Below are 13,507 nucleotides of genomic sequence, written 5' to 3' on the forward strand. Positions count from 1 at the left end.
GAAATGAGACCTAAGAAGTGGTCACAATAGGCACCTCTTATACTTTTTTAGACAGAGAAACTATAAACTTGTGAGGAATTGACAGAACAAAGAAAGTTAGGCTTTCAGTCAGTTCAGTTCAGTTCAGTCATTCAGTCTTGTCAGACTCTGTGACCCCATGGACTGCAGCACGCCAGGCATCCCTGTCCATCACCAACTCCTGGAGCCTTCTCAAACACATTTCTGTCATGTTGGTGATGCCATCCAACCATCCTCATCCTCTGTTGTCCCCTTCTCTTCCCGCCTTCAGTCTTTACCAGCATCAGGGTCTTTTCCAATGAGTTTGTTCTTCTCATCAGGTGGCCAAAATACTGGACTTTTAAGCTTCAGCATCAGTCCTTCCAATGAATACTCAGTACTGATTTCCTTTAGGATTCACTGGTTGGATCTCCTTGCATTCCAAGAGACTCTCACGGGTCTTCTCCAACACCACAGTTCAGAAGCATTAATTCTTCAGCACTCAGCTTTCTTTATAGTCCAACTCTCATTTGTATACATGACTACTGGAAAAACCATAGCCTTGACTAGATGGACCTTTGTTGGCAAAGTAATGTCTCTGCTTTTTAATATGCTGTCTAGGTTGGTCACAGCTTTTCTTCCAAGGAGCAGGTGTCTTTTAATTTCATGGCTGCAGTCACCATCTTCAGTAATTTTGGAGCCCAGGAAAATAAAGTCTGTCACTGTTTCCATTGTTTCCCCATCTGTTTGCCATGAAGTGATGGGACCAGATGTCACGATCTTAGTTTATTGAATATTGAGTTTTAAGCCAACTTTTTCACTCTCCTCTTTGACTTTCATCAAGAGGCTCTTTAGTTCTTTTTCACTTCTGCCATGAGGTTGATGTCATCTGCGCATCTGAGGTTATTGATATTTCTCCTGGCAATCTTGACTCCAGCTTGTACTTCCACCAGCCCAGCATTTCACATGATGTACACTGCATAGAAGTTAAATAAGTAGGGTAACAATATACAGCCTTGATGTACTCCTTTCTCGATTTGGAACCAGTCTGTTGTTTCATGTCCAATTCTAACTGTTGCTTCTTGAACTGAATATAGATTTCTCAGGAGGCAGGTCAGGTGGTCTGTTATTCCCATCTCTTGAAGAATTTTCCACAGTTTGTTGTGATCCACACAGTCAAAGGCTTTGGCATCATCAGTAAAGCAGAAGTAGATGTTTTTCTGAAACTGTCTTCCTTTTTCGATGATCCAGCAGATGTTGGCAATTTGATCTCTGGTTCCTCTGCCTTTTCTAAAACCAACTTGAATATTGGAAGTTCATGGTTCATGTACTGTTGAAGCCTGGCTTGGAGAATTTTGAGCATTACTTTGCTAGCATGTGAGATGAATGCAGTTGTGTGATAGTTTGAGAATTCTTTGGCATTGCCTTTCTTTGGGATTAGAATGAAAACTAACCTTTTCCAGTCCTGTGGCCACTGCTGAGTTTTCCAAGTTTGCTGACATGTAGAGTGCAGTACTTTCACAGCATCTTTTAGTATTTGAAGTAGCTCAACTGGAATTCCATCACCTCCACTAGCTTTGTTTGTAGTGACTAAGGCTCACTTGACTTCGCATTCCAGGTTGTCTGGATCTAGGTGAGTGATCACACCATCGTGATTATCTTGGTTGTGAAGATCTTTTTTGTACAGTTCTTCTGTGTATTCTTGCCACCTCTTCGTAATATCTTCTGCTTCTGTTAGGTCCATAGCATTTCTCTCCTTTATTGTGCTCATCTTTGCATGAAATATTCCCTTGATATCTTTAATTTTCTTGAAGAGAGCTCTAGTCTTTCCTAGTTAGGAAGGAAGAAAGATTAGTTCTCTAGTCTTTCCAAGTTAGGCTTTGGTGCTTAATTAGTGAAGAATCTAAACAGCAGACTTGTGGTAGTAAAGAGATAATGAGGTTCATTTTTATACACTTCTTGGCCCTGAATTTCCTGTCTCTGATGACAAGGGTGTCCTTGTACCTTCAGATTCAGGGAGAGCACTTCTCACATGGGAGACTTATTTCCTGTTTTCAGGAAGACAGAGAGGAGGGTCAAAGTGTCCCTTTTTATATCAGCTTTTTCTTCAGTTCAGTTCAGTTCAGTCGCTCAGTCGTGTCCAACTCTTTGCGACCCCATGAATTGCAGCACGCCAGGCCTGCCTGTTCATCACCATCTCCCGGAGTTCACTCAGAGTCACGTCCATCGAGTCCGTGATGCCATCCAGCCATCTCATCCTCTGTCGTCCCCTTCTCCTCCTGCCCCCAATCCCTCCCAGCATCAGAGTCTTTTCCAATGAGTCAACTCATCTCATGAGGTGGCCAAAGTACTGGAGTTTCAGCTTTAGCATCATTCCTTCCAAAGAAATCTCAGGGTTGATCTCCTTCAGAATGGACTGGTTGGACCTCCTTGCAGTCCAAGGGACTCTCAAGAGTCTTCTCCAACACCACACTTCAAAAGCCTCAGTTCTTCAGTGCTCAGCCTTCTTCACAGTCCAACTCTCACATCGATACATGACCACAGGTAAAACCATAGCCTTGACTAGACGGACCTTAGTCAGCAAAGTAATGTCTCTGCTTTTGAATATGCTATCTAGGTTGGTCATAACTTTTCTTTCAAGGAGTAAGCATCTTTTAATTTCATGGCTGCAGTCACCATCTGCAGTGATTTTGGAGCCCCCAAAAATAAAGTCTGACACTGTTTCCACTGTTTCCCCGTCTATTTCCCATGAAGTGATGGGACCAGATGCCGTGATCTTTGTTTTCTGAATGTTGAGCTTTAAGCTTTTTGTTAGGTAACTTTAATTCAAAATAATCAATATGCCATATTTTGGGGTGGCCTACTGTGGACCCCAACATTAATAAGCATGTAATAAATGAGAACAGATATTTAGTTGCATATCACATCATCTTTTTGTTTTGACTTTGTGCTTTTTGCAGCTGTTGATTTGCTAATAATTATTATAGAGGTGAAAAACACATTTGCAGTTAAATTTCAGGTCAGATTATATTTCTACTCATTCAATTAGCTTTTCAGAATTCTATTGATAAAGTTAAGAGTGATCTGAAGCGAGGAAAATTATAATTTGATTTTTAAAACTCCATTAGGGCTATTGATGACTAGTCTTCCAATTTATTCTTCAGGGTTTTCTTTGTTTTATTAATCAAGAGTTGGTTGGTGACATATTAAAAGGAGCTTGGAAGACTATTTCAGCACTGAATTCAGCTGCAATATTTTTGGAAGATGAAGGCAGTATATATTTAGTAAATATGACCCAAAGGAACTAGGCAGTATATTGTGGTAGGAGTTTTCGTTTAAAAACCAAAACAAGCAGAGGCTGGTCTGTACTGTTCACTAGTTTTTCTCCTTTCCTACACCCAAAGTGAAATTTATTTGGAAAGGGATAGAAGTGAAATTACATGGGGTTTCATTTCTTTGGTACTGTGTTAGATTTCTGGGTTGGTGGGGCTTACTGAGTAAAGCCAATTAACTGCTGACTAGATTTGGGGTTCATACAAATATTAATAAAGTTAAGAAGCTGTGAATGGGGGTGGGTTTGAGGGGGGAGGGATGAATTCAAGGCATTTGGAGGCCCAGGAAACAAAGGGGCCAGCTTCCTGTGCTGTGACAATTTTCTGAGTTTTTGACTAGTACCTCTTCTGCCTTTTATGTTCTAGTTGTCGTGCATTACTCTGTGTATATTGTCATGTCTTACTCTATGTATATTGTAAACACCACAAGAAGTTATTTTTTGTAGTTGATTTAGTTTTACCTACACCTTTATCTTTTGTGCTCTTTTGTACATATTGCATATATGCATTGTTGTTGTTGTTCGGCTGCTCAGCCGTGTGCAACTCTTTGTGACCCCATGGACTGTAGCACGCCAGGGCTCCCTGTCCATCACCAACTCCCGTCCATCCAGTCAGTGATGCCATTCAACCATCTCATCCTCTGTTGTCCCCTTTCTCCTCCTGCCTTCAATCTTTCCCAAACTCATGTCCATCAAGTCAGTGATGCCATTCAACCATCTCATCCTCTGTCGTCCCCTTTCTCCTCCTGCCTTCAATCTTTCCCAGCATCAGGGTCTTTTCTAATTAGTCGGTTCTTTGCATCAGGTGGCCAAAGTATTGGAGCTTCATCATCAGTCCTTCCAATGAATATTCAGGACTGATACATTATATATATATATGTATAAACACATATGCATGTATATCAGATATGCAGATACCACCCTTATGGCTGAAAGAGAAGAGAAACTAAAGAGCTTCTTGAAGGTGAAAGAGGAGAGAGAAAAAGCTGGCTTAAAACTCAACATTCAGTAAACTAAGATAATGGCATTGAGTCCCATCACTTCATGGCAAATAAATGGGAAACAATGGAAACAGTGACGGACTTTATTTTCTTGGCCTGCAAAATCACTGCAGATGGTGATTGCAGCTATGAAATTAAAAGATGTGTGCTCCTTGGAAGAAAAGCTATGACCAACCTAGACAGCATATTAAAAAGCAGAGATATTACTTTGCCAACAAAGGTCTATCTAGTCAAAGCTATGGTTTTTCCAGTAGTCACTTATGGATGCAGTCCATGGGGTCACAGAGAGTCAGACATGACTCAGTGACTGAACTGAACTGAAATACGTATTGTTGCTAAGTCACTTCAGTCGTGTCCGACTCTGTGTGAACCCATAGACAGCAGCCCACCAGCTCCCCTGTCCCTGGGATTCTCCAGGCAAGAACACTGGAGTGGGTTGCCATTTCCTTCTTCAGTGCATCAAAGTGAAAAGTGAAAGTGAAGTCGCTCAGTCGTGTCCTACTCTTTGCGACCCCATGGACTGCAGCCTAGCAGGCTCCTCTGTCCATGGGATTTGCCAGGCAAGAGTGGGGTGCCATTGCCTTCTCCGGAAATACATATATACATGCATATTTTTTGCTTTCAGCTGAGATTATTTTCCTTCTACTTTCAGCATTTAAAAAAATTTAACGTGTGGTTCTGCTACTGCTGCTGTTCTCCCTTTTCTTTGACTGGAAACTGTTTTGCTATAATGTTTGCAGGATAGTTTAACTAGGTCTAAAATTCTTGGTTAGCAATTATTCTCTTTCAGTACTCTAATACTCCAGTATTCCTTTGTCTTCTGGATCTCATTTTATGCAGAGATAATAATTTTAGTGTTGTCCTTTGGTAACAAATCTTTATTTCTCTTAAGAAATTCTCATTTTAGTTTTTAGCCATTTTACTATGAAGGCCCTAAGTATGGTTGTTTTTTGTTTTGTTTTTATACTCGTCTTGCTTGAGGCACAAGTGTTTCTTGAATCTGTGAATTGATGTCTTTCTTTAGTTTGGGAAATTTTTTAGCTATTATCTCTTCAATTGCTGCTTCCGCCTGTTCTTTCTCTCTTCTTCAAGATTCAGATATGTGTGTTAGGCGTTTCTTCGTGTCCTTTTTGTCTTTTCCACTCTTCTGTGCTTTTCTCCTTTCCGTGCCTCAATGTGAATAATCTCTCCTCTTTATTTTTCTTTTCACGAATCTCTTCACTTGTTAGTTCTCCACCAGACTGATGAAACTGTCTTCTCTTCATCTATTTGGCTTCTTCCTCTTGCTCTATAACAGCTTAATTGGTGACTACTTTGAAGGGAAACCAGGACCAAATCTCTCACTTCTCAGCCTTCCCTTTTCTTCAGAAGCTCTTCCGTCGAGTCCTGGCCTTCTCCATAGCCCTGAACCCTAGTTTCTCTCTCCAGCCTTGTGAGTTTTCCTTAAAGCTCTTTTGGCTACTCTGCTTCCTAGCAGCCACCCTCTGCCTGGCTTCAGCCTCTTGTCCCATGTCAAGAATCAATGGTGCCCGGCCAGAGATAGCCAGCAAGAAGTTGGCTTCACCTCACTGAACTTCCCTTTGTTCTGGTGTCTGGCCTCACAGGTTTTGTTTGCCTTGGCAGCTCTTTATACCTTCAAACCATTAAAAAATTAAAAAAAAAATTTACCATTATTTACTGGTCTTGGTAGAAATACTGTTCCACTGTCAATTGTCTCATCAAAAACAATTCCTTTTTTTTTTTTTTTTTAGCAAAAAGTTTTTAATGTGTATGCATCTCCAACTAAATTGGTTTCTGGGTTTTGCTGTTTACCAGGCATTCCAGGAATAGGAACTACAAGGCTGAGTTTGCGTCATGCCGATTGGAGGCTGTACCGCTGGAGTTTGGGGACTATCACCCGCTGAAACCGATAACTGTAAGTTTTGTCAAGGGTCCCTCTATGACATTCCTATTCCATAACATTATAGACAGTGTTCCTGGTTCTTTCTCATTTTGTCAGTGGTAGCTGATTTTGGATTTTTAAATCTACCAGTTTGTTCTCTGTCCCATTTTTTGTGATGGTTTCACCCACCATCATTTTGATTCCCTTCGTCATATTAAGTGAGGTGGTCACGAGTGTGGGATGCCTTTGTTCCTCATTTGGAGGTGTAAAGAAAATACTTTTTAACTTGCCTGTTTGAGGTATTGAGGTCACTCTAATTACTGTTAGCTCCATTGTAAGGCTGTACCATATTTTGTTTATCCCATCACCCAGTAACTGACGTTTTTGACTATTAGTACTTTTTGCTTTTTAAAAAAAAGTTCATTTATTTAATTTTTGGTTGCACTGAGTCTTCGTTGCTCTGTGCCAGCTTCCTCTAGTTGTGGTGAGTGGGGGCTGCACTCTAGTTTTGGTGCATGGGCTTCTTACTGCAGTGGTTTCTCTTCTTGTGGGGCACAGGCTCTGGGTGCGCAGGCTTCAGTAGTTACAGCATGTTGGCTGCAGAAGTTGCAGCACATGGGCTCAGTACTTTTGGTCCACAGGCTTTGGTGCTCTGCAGCATGTGGAATCTTCCCAGAGCTGGGATTGAACCCACGTCCCCTGCATTGGCAGGCAGATTCTCATCCACTGTACTACCAGGGAAGTTCCTCTTTATAATTTTTTGTTATTATGAATAATGCTGCTGTAAACATTCATGTATAAGTTTTTCTGTAGATGTATGTCTTAATTTCTTTCAGGCAGGTTTATGGGAGAGGTCAGAAAGTGGTAAAAGTTTTGATTCCTCCTGGTCTTAGTTTTCTAGGGGTAAGTTGTTAATTTATTTCACTAAATGAAGCTGGGGTGGCAGTAGGGGTTTTGAGGCAAGGAATATGGTTAGGCTTTATATTCTAAGGGAAATGGGAAAGAGAGCAGACCAAGGGCTTGTAAAAGGAATGTTAAGTGGCATACAGATGCCTGCTGAAATTGGAGACCATTGGATCTTTATGGTTGTGAGATATTCTTAGATGCACTAGCTGCCTGGTGGAAGAAGCAGAGAAGTCTCTGAGCTCAGAGAACAGATTTGGTCAGAGTGAGAGTGTGAGAGCTGGAAGCAAAGGAAATTGTGATCAGAATATTATATTGTTGTTAAGATTCTGATAGGGTACAGTTTTGGGGTTGAAAATGTGAATTTGTCATATGGACATTTAACTGAGGCTTCTTTTTGCAAAGAGTTGCAAAGAGTAGGATAGAACATGGAAAGTTAGATAAATGTCCAGAGCAAAAATAAGGCGGGTAGTAGAGGAAATAACCACATGTGACTGGCAAGGCAGATCAGTCAGTCAGGGGCCAAGTCAGGCGACAGAAACGATAGATTTTTGAACAGGGAAATTTAAGGAATTGTTAATTAGTAAAAGGTAGTTTATTACTATAAAGGATGAAACAGGGCTAAAGCAGGAGTTGGCATTATTATGGCTGGTAGCCCAGTTTTGTAAATGAAGTTTTATTGGAACACAGCCATACTCATTCCATTATATATTACCTCTTTTCATGCAGAGTTGAATTGGGACAAAACTGTTCGGCCCACAAAGCCTAAAATATTTGCTTTTGGGCCTTATAACAGTGCCAACCTTGCTCTAAGAGGTCCAAAAGTACCAGGTACAAAGATGCAGATATCAACTCCAGGTTGAGGAACAGTGGCTAGTGAAGGAACTTTAAGGACTTATGATAGAGCCTCTCCCCAACCCCAGGCGGAAATTCAGCATTGTTGAAGAGGGTATGGCTGTCACAGGAACACACAGGTTGCCTATGGCAAAGAAACTTGATAGAGCTGTCAGATGGGAAGAGCATGGCCCGAGGGTACAGCTGGAACTGGTCTTTGAGGACCACTGGGCTTCTATACTGAATTTTAAAATGGAGGACTGGAACCCTGATGAGAATATCTTCCTGCTGCTGTTGCCTTTGAGTGCCCTCTATTCACAAAATCTAACACTGTGCTAGCTGGCAAGTAGGAGTGTTTATAAGGTCTAGTTCTAGTATCATAACATACAGCAAAGGGTGGATTTGGAACTGATACACAATAAATTGATAACTGCTGCATAAAAATGATGGAGAACAGTATTGGAGAATGGCATGAGCCTCAAAGGTTTTTGCGTGAAAGTGGAAGGATAAAAGAAAGCAGAAACATAAATCAGGTAAGCAAAAATGGGGAGCTTCAGAATCTGAGGACTACACGATAATTAGGTGTTTGAGAAAATGAGGTGGTTTCATTTAAGCATGAACATGAAGAGAAACAACTTTTGGTTTATGAGGCCAAGCCTCAAAGGTGAAAAATTTTAAGAGATTTTACAGTGCTGAGTTTCAGTTCTTCCTTGCAGTACTTGGCATTTAAGTTTGGTGTAATACTTGAATTAATTCATTATATAAAGACTTCCCAGGTGACGCTAGTGGTAAAGAATCTGCCTGCCAGTGCAGGAGACGTTAGAAGTGTGGGTCAAACCCTGGGTCTTGAGCTCTGTGGAAGTGGGCATGGCAGTCTGCTCCAGTATTCTTGCCTGGAGAATGCCCTGGCAGGCCACAGTCCATAGTGTCACAAAGAGTGGGACATGACTGAAGTGACTTGGCATAAACACTAATTACGAATATGGAGTGCTGTCCTAAATAGCATCTTAGTCTATCTGTGAGTTTATTTTAAAAACAAAACAAAAAGCAGGCAAGAGATATAGATGGTCCCTCTTGGGTTAGCACTTTTTTTATTAGCAAGTAATAGATGCTGTGTGTTTGTCATCTTGGGTGGGATGAGGTTGACAGATGCCAGTGGATCCTGAGGACATGAAGTTTCTGAATGACAGAGAACCTGAAAACGTAGAGGTGATTCCATAAAGCAGGCAATCACAAGACTGAGCTTCAACCTCACAGGGCCCTCAAATCCCCATGGGCTTTTGTGGCTGCGGCTGACCCACCAGTGAGTTGGTTCCAACCTCAGGAGCTCAAACCCAGCAGCAAGGAGAGTCTCTTCTCTGCAGTTTCCGTGTGCTCAGTTGGGTTACATGTCCTTCCCCGAATCAACCCTGTTGACTGGGGTGTAGAATATGCTGATTGGTTGGGTTGGGGCTCATGCCCACCATGGGAACTGGGAGCAGAGTCCACTTCACCAGGCCTGTAAAAGCTGAGTCAGGTAGGGCTACTTTCATTCCCAAAAAAGATCGGGACTGTTGAGCCTGGGAGATGGAGGAATGGATGCCAGGCAGGCAGGAACAGTAAACATGCCCAGTGGAGGCACTTCACCCGACTCCCTGCAGTTAGTGTCAGACCACAAGTTTAGGGCAGGGCCTTCAACCCAGCTTCAGACTCCAGCAGCAAATCTGGGGGTCCCTAGGCCACCCATACTTCTGGTCAGCTGGCTCCAAATCCATGGTTTCTAGAGACCTCCCTTTTTTTTTAATGAGTCAACTTTTCATTTCCCTGACCAGTACTTCCAGTTGTGTCTCTGAGGCTGTGTTTAAAATCTTCAGAGTGCCCCCAAACAGCATTCAGGCTTCCTATATCCAAAGACAGGGACCCAGAGGCAAAAATGGACCAGAGGCTCCAGGCTGTTTTCAGGTGGGACCGTGGCAGACATTCCTGAGCAAGTCTGTTTCAGCTTTTAACTGAAATGCCTTTAAGCTCTCCATCCCAAAAGTCTTCTGTGGCATCTATGACAGAAATACACTCATCCTCATATGCACAGCTCTGTGGGGGTGGGGCGAGGTGGGGGCATTACATTAGTACTGGCCAGACTTCTTATTCAGCTGGAAACTGGACTTCTGGTTGAATTTAATAACAAGAAGACACAAAACTGTGGTGAGTGTCCTGGCTCTTCCTCAAGCTAGAGCTCAGTGTGAATGGAAGCACTACCCACGATAAAGGCGGATTAGGCTCTATTAAAAAAAAAAAAAAATAAAGTTGCTGCTGTCTCTGTGAGCTGCTTCTAATAATCTAGGGATGCCACATCTTATTCCTCATCCAGACGTGGCCAGTTCCTCAGGCAAAGCTGCATGGGAAGCATAAAAACCTTTTGTTAACTTTTGAGGGATATAGATTTTATTTTTTTAAATTTACTTATTTAGTTAGCTGTACTGGGTCTTAGTTTCGGCATATGGGATCTTTTATCTTTGGTTGCAGCATGTGGAATCTAGTTCCCTGACTAGGGATCGAACCCCAGGCCCCTTGCATTGGAAGCATAGAGACCTTGCCACTGGACCACCAGGGAAGTCTCTATAGGAAGGATTTTTTATTCCCCCCACCAATAAGAATTATGTATCCACACACACACACTCAGACACATACATATCCATGTTCAAGGAAGGTTTCCTTCCATGAGTTCAGGACTCCAGAATCTGGCCTCCCGCAGGCCGAGAGACACTGCCTATTAACTGCACAGATCGGATAAACTCACATATTGTATATGACTCCTCACAACTGAGAGGGCAGGGGCAAAGAGAGTGGATACTTCTGGGGGATTTGCTTTTTGTCTGAAATCCAGTCTGCTCAGCAACACTCCAGGCTCTGGGAGAGGTTCTATGGGTGTGAGATGGTGGATGACCTGATGGTCTCAGCTCACTGTGATTGAGTGGGGACCAAGTAGCATCTCTCACAAAATCTTTGTGGATTTGTCTTCTAAACACTCTGGCAAGGCCTCAGTCCACAGCGAGTGAGCAGTGCTCACTGACAAAGGCTAAGTGGGGAGAATACCAGCCCAGTGACACCCTGGGAGTGCACAGCTAGCTGAGGGCACAGCTCACACTCTTGGTGTCCACATGGGAGACAGTCCCATTCTCAGCACGGAAGACAACTTCTTTCTGCTGAGGGGGCCCAGCCAGCGAGGTAGGAAGGTAGCCGGAGGCACTGCAGTCCTTCTGTGATGCTGGCTTGAGACAGCTGGTATCCTGCAGTAAAATTCCATTGTCCTCACCACCTGGAAGAATCCTTGTGGGGAGAGGCAGCAGCGCAGGTGACCTGCCCAGAGTGAGCTTGGAATGAATTCAAAACCTTGATGCAGAAGTCTTTTCTACCGCAGACTTTTCTGCTGTGTGCTAGAACTCAGGTCACTGCCTGTAGACACAGTGTCATCGCACTCACACTTGCAGAACTTCCTGACAGTAAGTGTCTCCTTCTCATCCAGCTCCTCCAGTTCAACAGTGCCGGAATCGGAAGCCACTAGGATACTTCTGTCCTGTACCCAAGTGAGGCCAGCCTCCCCAGCCTCCGTCTGGGGGTTGGGGGGTGAGGTTTCCTTCCTCATCTCCACAATTCCAACTCCAACCTAGAGTCAGACTGGATGCCCATTGGAGATTCAGCTCCGTGAGCCCCGTGTCCCTCAGGTTTGATAATTTTCTAGAACATCACACAGAACTGGGGCAAGTGCAGTACTTAGGCTTACAGTTTTGTTATAAAAGATGCACGTGAGGACCAGCCAAATATAGGGCAAGGTCTGGCAGGGTCCCAAACACAGAGCTTCCGTGCCTTCTGCCTGTGGAGTCAGGGTCCATCACCTCCCAGCACATGATCTGTTTGACTGGGAAGCTCCACTGAGCTTTGGTGTCCAAACTTTCTGCTGGGGTTTTGTTTACATAGGCATGATTGGCTGATTCCTTGGCCACATGATCGAACTTTATCCCCAGCTTCCCCCAGCCTCCACTGAAGTGAGGCTCTTATCACCTGGCTGAAAGTCTTGACCCTCTAATCACATGTTTGGTCTTTCTCATGCCCCCATGTAGCATCTTCTCATTAGCATAAACTCAGCTGTGATCGAGAGGCTCATGAATGAATGGTGCTCCAAGAACAAGGAATCTCCTTTTCAGGAACCAGGGATAGAGGCCAGTCAAATTCTCATTGCATCCTGTTCTGTCTTTCTGAAGATTGGTTCTGGGTTTTCATAGCTTCCTTTTGAAAAGGAGTGGAACCTAACTAGCCCTCCTTAATGCTGACTTAATTTTCAGCAGACAAACTCTGGTTGGATCTTCTTGGCTCAGACCCTGGGCGGTCCTCTGAAGTTGGGAAGGGATGGAGGCCGGTGGAGCAAAACTATGTCCTTCAGCACATACACATTCTCCTAAAAGGGAGGAGCTGGGCACTCACTGTGTTGTGATGAGGAGATGGCCGTGCAAAGGCCCTGACACTGGGCTCTCTCCTATTCTGGTTCATTACCCTACCGGGACCATGGCTGCAAATGTAAATGTAAATGGTGATGCAGTGGGTCTGGGGTGGGGCTTGGGAGTCTACATACTTATAAGCCACCAGGTGCAATGGATGCTGCTTGTCCAGAGACCACACTTTGAGTAAGAAGGCCCCATGAAAAATCAGTTACATCATCACCTCCTAACCCACAGAGGCCCCGTCTCTCGCTTCCTAATCCTAGCTTCTCAGCTTCTCTTCCTCAACAGCTGGGATTCTGAGTCATGTAAGCTTTTCACGAAAAATAAGGGTCCCTGCTGCAAAGGAATGGTCAGTCCATAATGAAACAAGGGAAAATCCATTTGAGTGTCTCATTGGGAGAAGTCATAGGAGACTTCCATTTTACCTCCACAATTTTCCCCCACAGGTCACAGAGTCAAAGACAAAGAAAGTGAGCCGGAAGGGAAGCACTTCTTCCACATCCTCTTCATCCTCCAGCTCTGTGGTGGACCCGCTGAGCAGCGTCCTGGATGGGACCGACCCCCTCTCCATGTTCGCAGCCTCTGCTGACCCTGCAACCCTGGCGGCTGCCATGGTAACGCTGTCAGCTGGATCGGTCCTCTGGGTGCCAGGATGGGGGTTTTCATTGAACAAATAATGCGCAGCAGAGTCTGATGGCACTGCTGCTGAGAGGCCGGAGTAGATCCTGGAAACTACTGCAGTTGCTTTCTTTTAAGCATTAAAAAATTTTTTATTTCACTCTTTTTATGTTCTTTGGATTTTATGTAATTAATTACATAAGTAATTCGCTAATTTTTTATTTCACTCTTTTTATGTTCTTTGGATTTTATGTAATTAATTACATAAGTAATTTGCTAATTTTTCATTTAAAAAATCAAATCTTATCAGTGAAGTCAACCTATCCTCACTCTATTCTCCACTCTGGAGGTGAGCAGTATTACCAGTGTAAATGCATATCATTTAACTTTTTGTTTGTATTTTCATAGATATTTATGACAGTAGTTTCTGAGCATTTACATACATACTCATATATAAATAATAGCA

At 43.3% G+C, this 13,507-nt stretch overlaps 1 protein-coding gene and 1 pseudogene across 2 annotated transcripts in view; one reads left to right on the plus strand and one right to left on the minus strand.

The window, feature by feature from the left end:
- VPS35L (VPS35 endosomal protein sorting factor like) overlaps nt 1-13,507 on the plus strand; it is a 141,317-nt gene that overhangs the window by 4,795 nt on the left and 123,015 nt on the right. For both annotated transcript variants that reach the window (XM_040257169.1, XM_040257157.1), the window contains exons 2-3: nt 6,145-6,244; nt 12,870-13,037. In XM_040257169.1, coding sequence (XP_040113103.1) covers nt 6,145-6,244; nt 12,870-13,037 — 268 coding nt within the window. The remainder of the gene's footprint in view (nt 1-6,144; nt 6,245-12,869; nt 13,038-13,507) is intronic.
- Nucleotides 10,698-11,722, minus strand: LOC120859248 (annotated as a pseudogene).

Source organism: Oryx dammah, unplaced genomic scaffold (genome assembly GCF_014754425.2).
Source record: "Oryx dammah isolate SB20612 unplaced genomic scaffold, SCBI_Odam_1.1 HiC_scaffold_2, whole genome shotgun sequence".
Lineage (NCBI taxonomy): Eukaryota > Metazoa > Chordata > Mammalia > Artiodactyla > Bovidae > Oryx > Oryx dammah.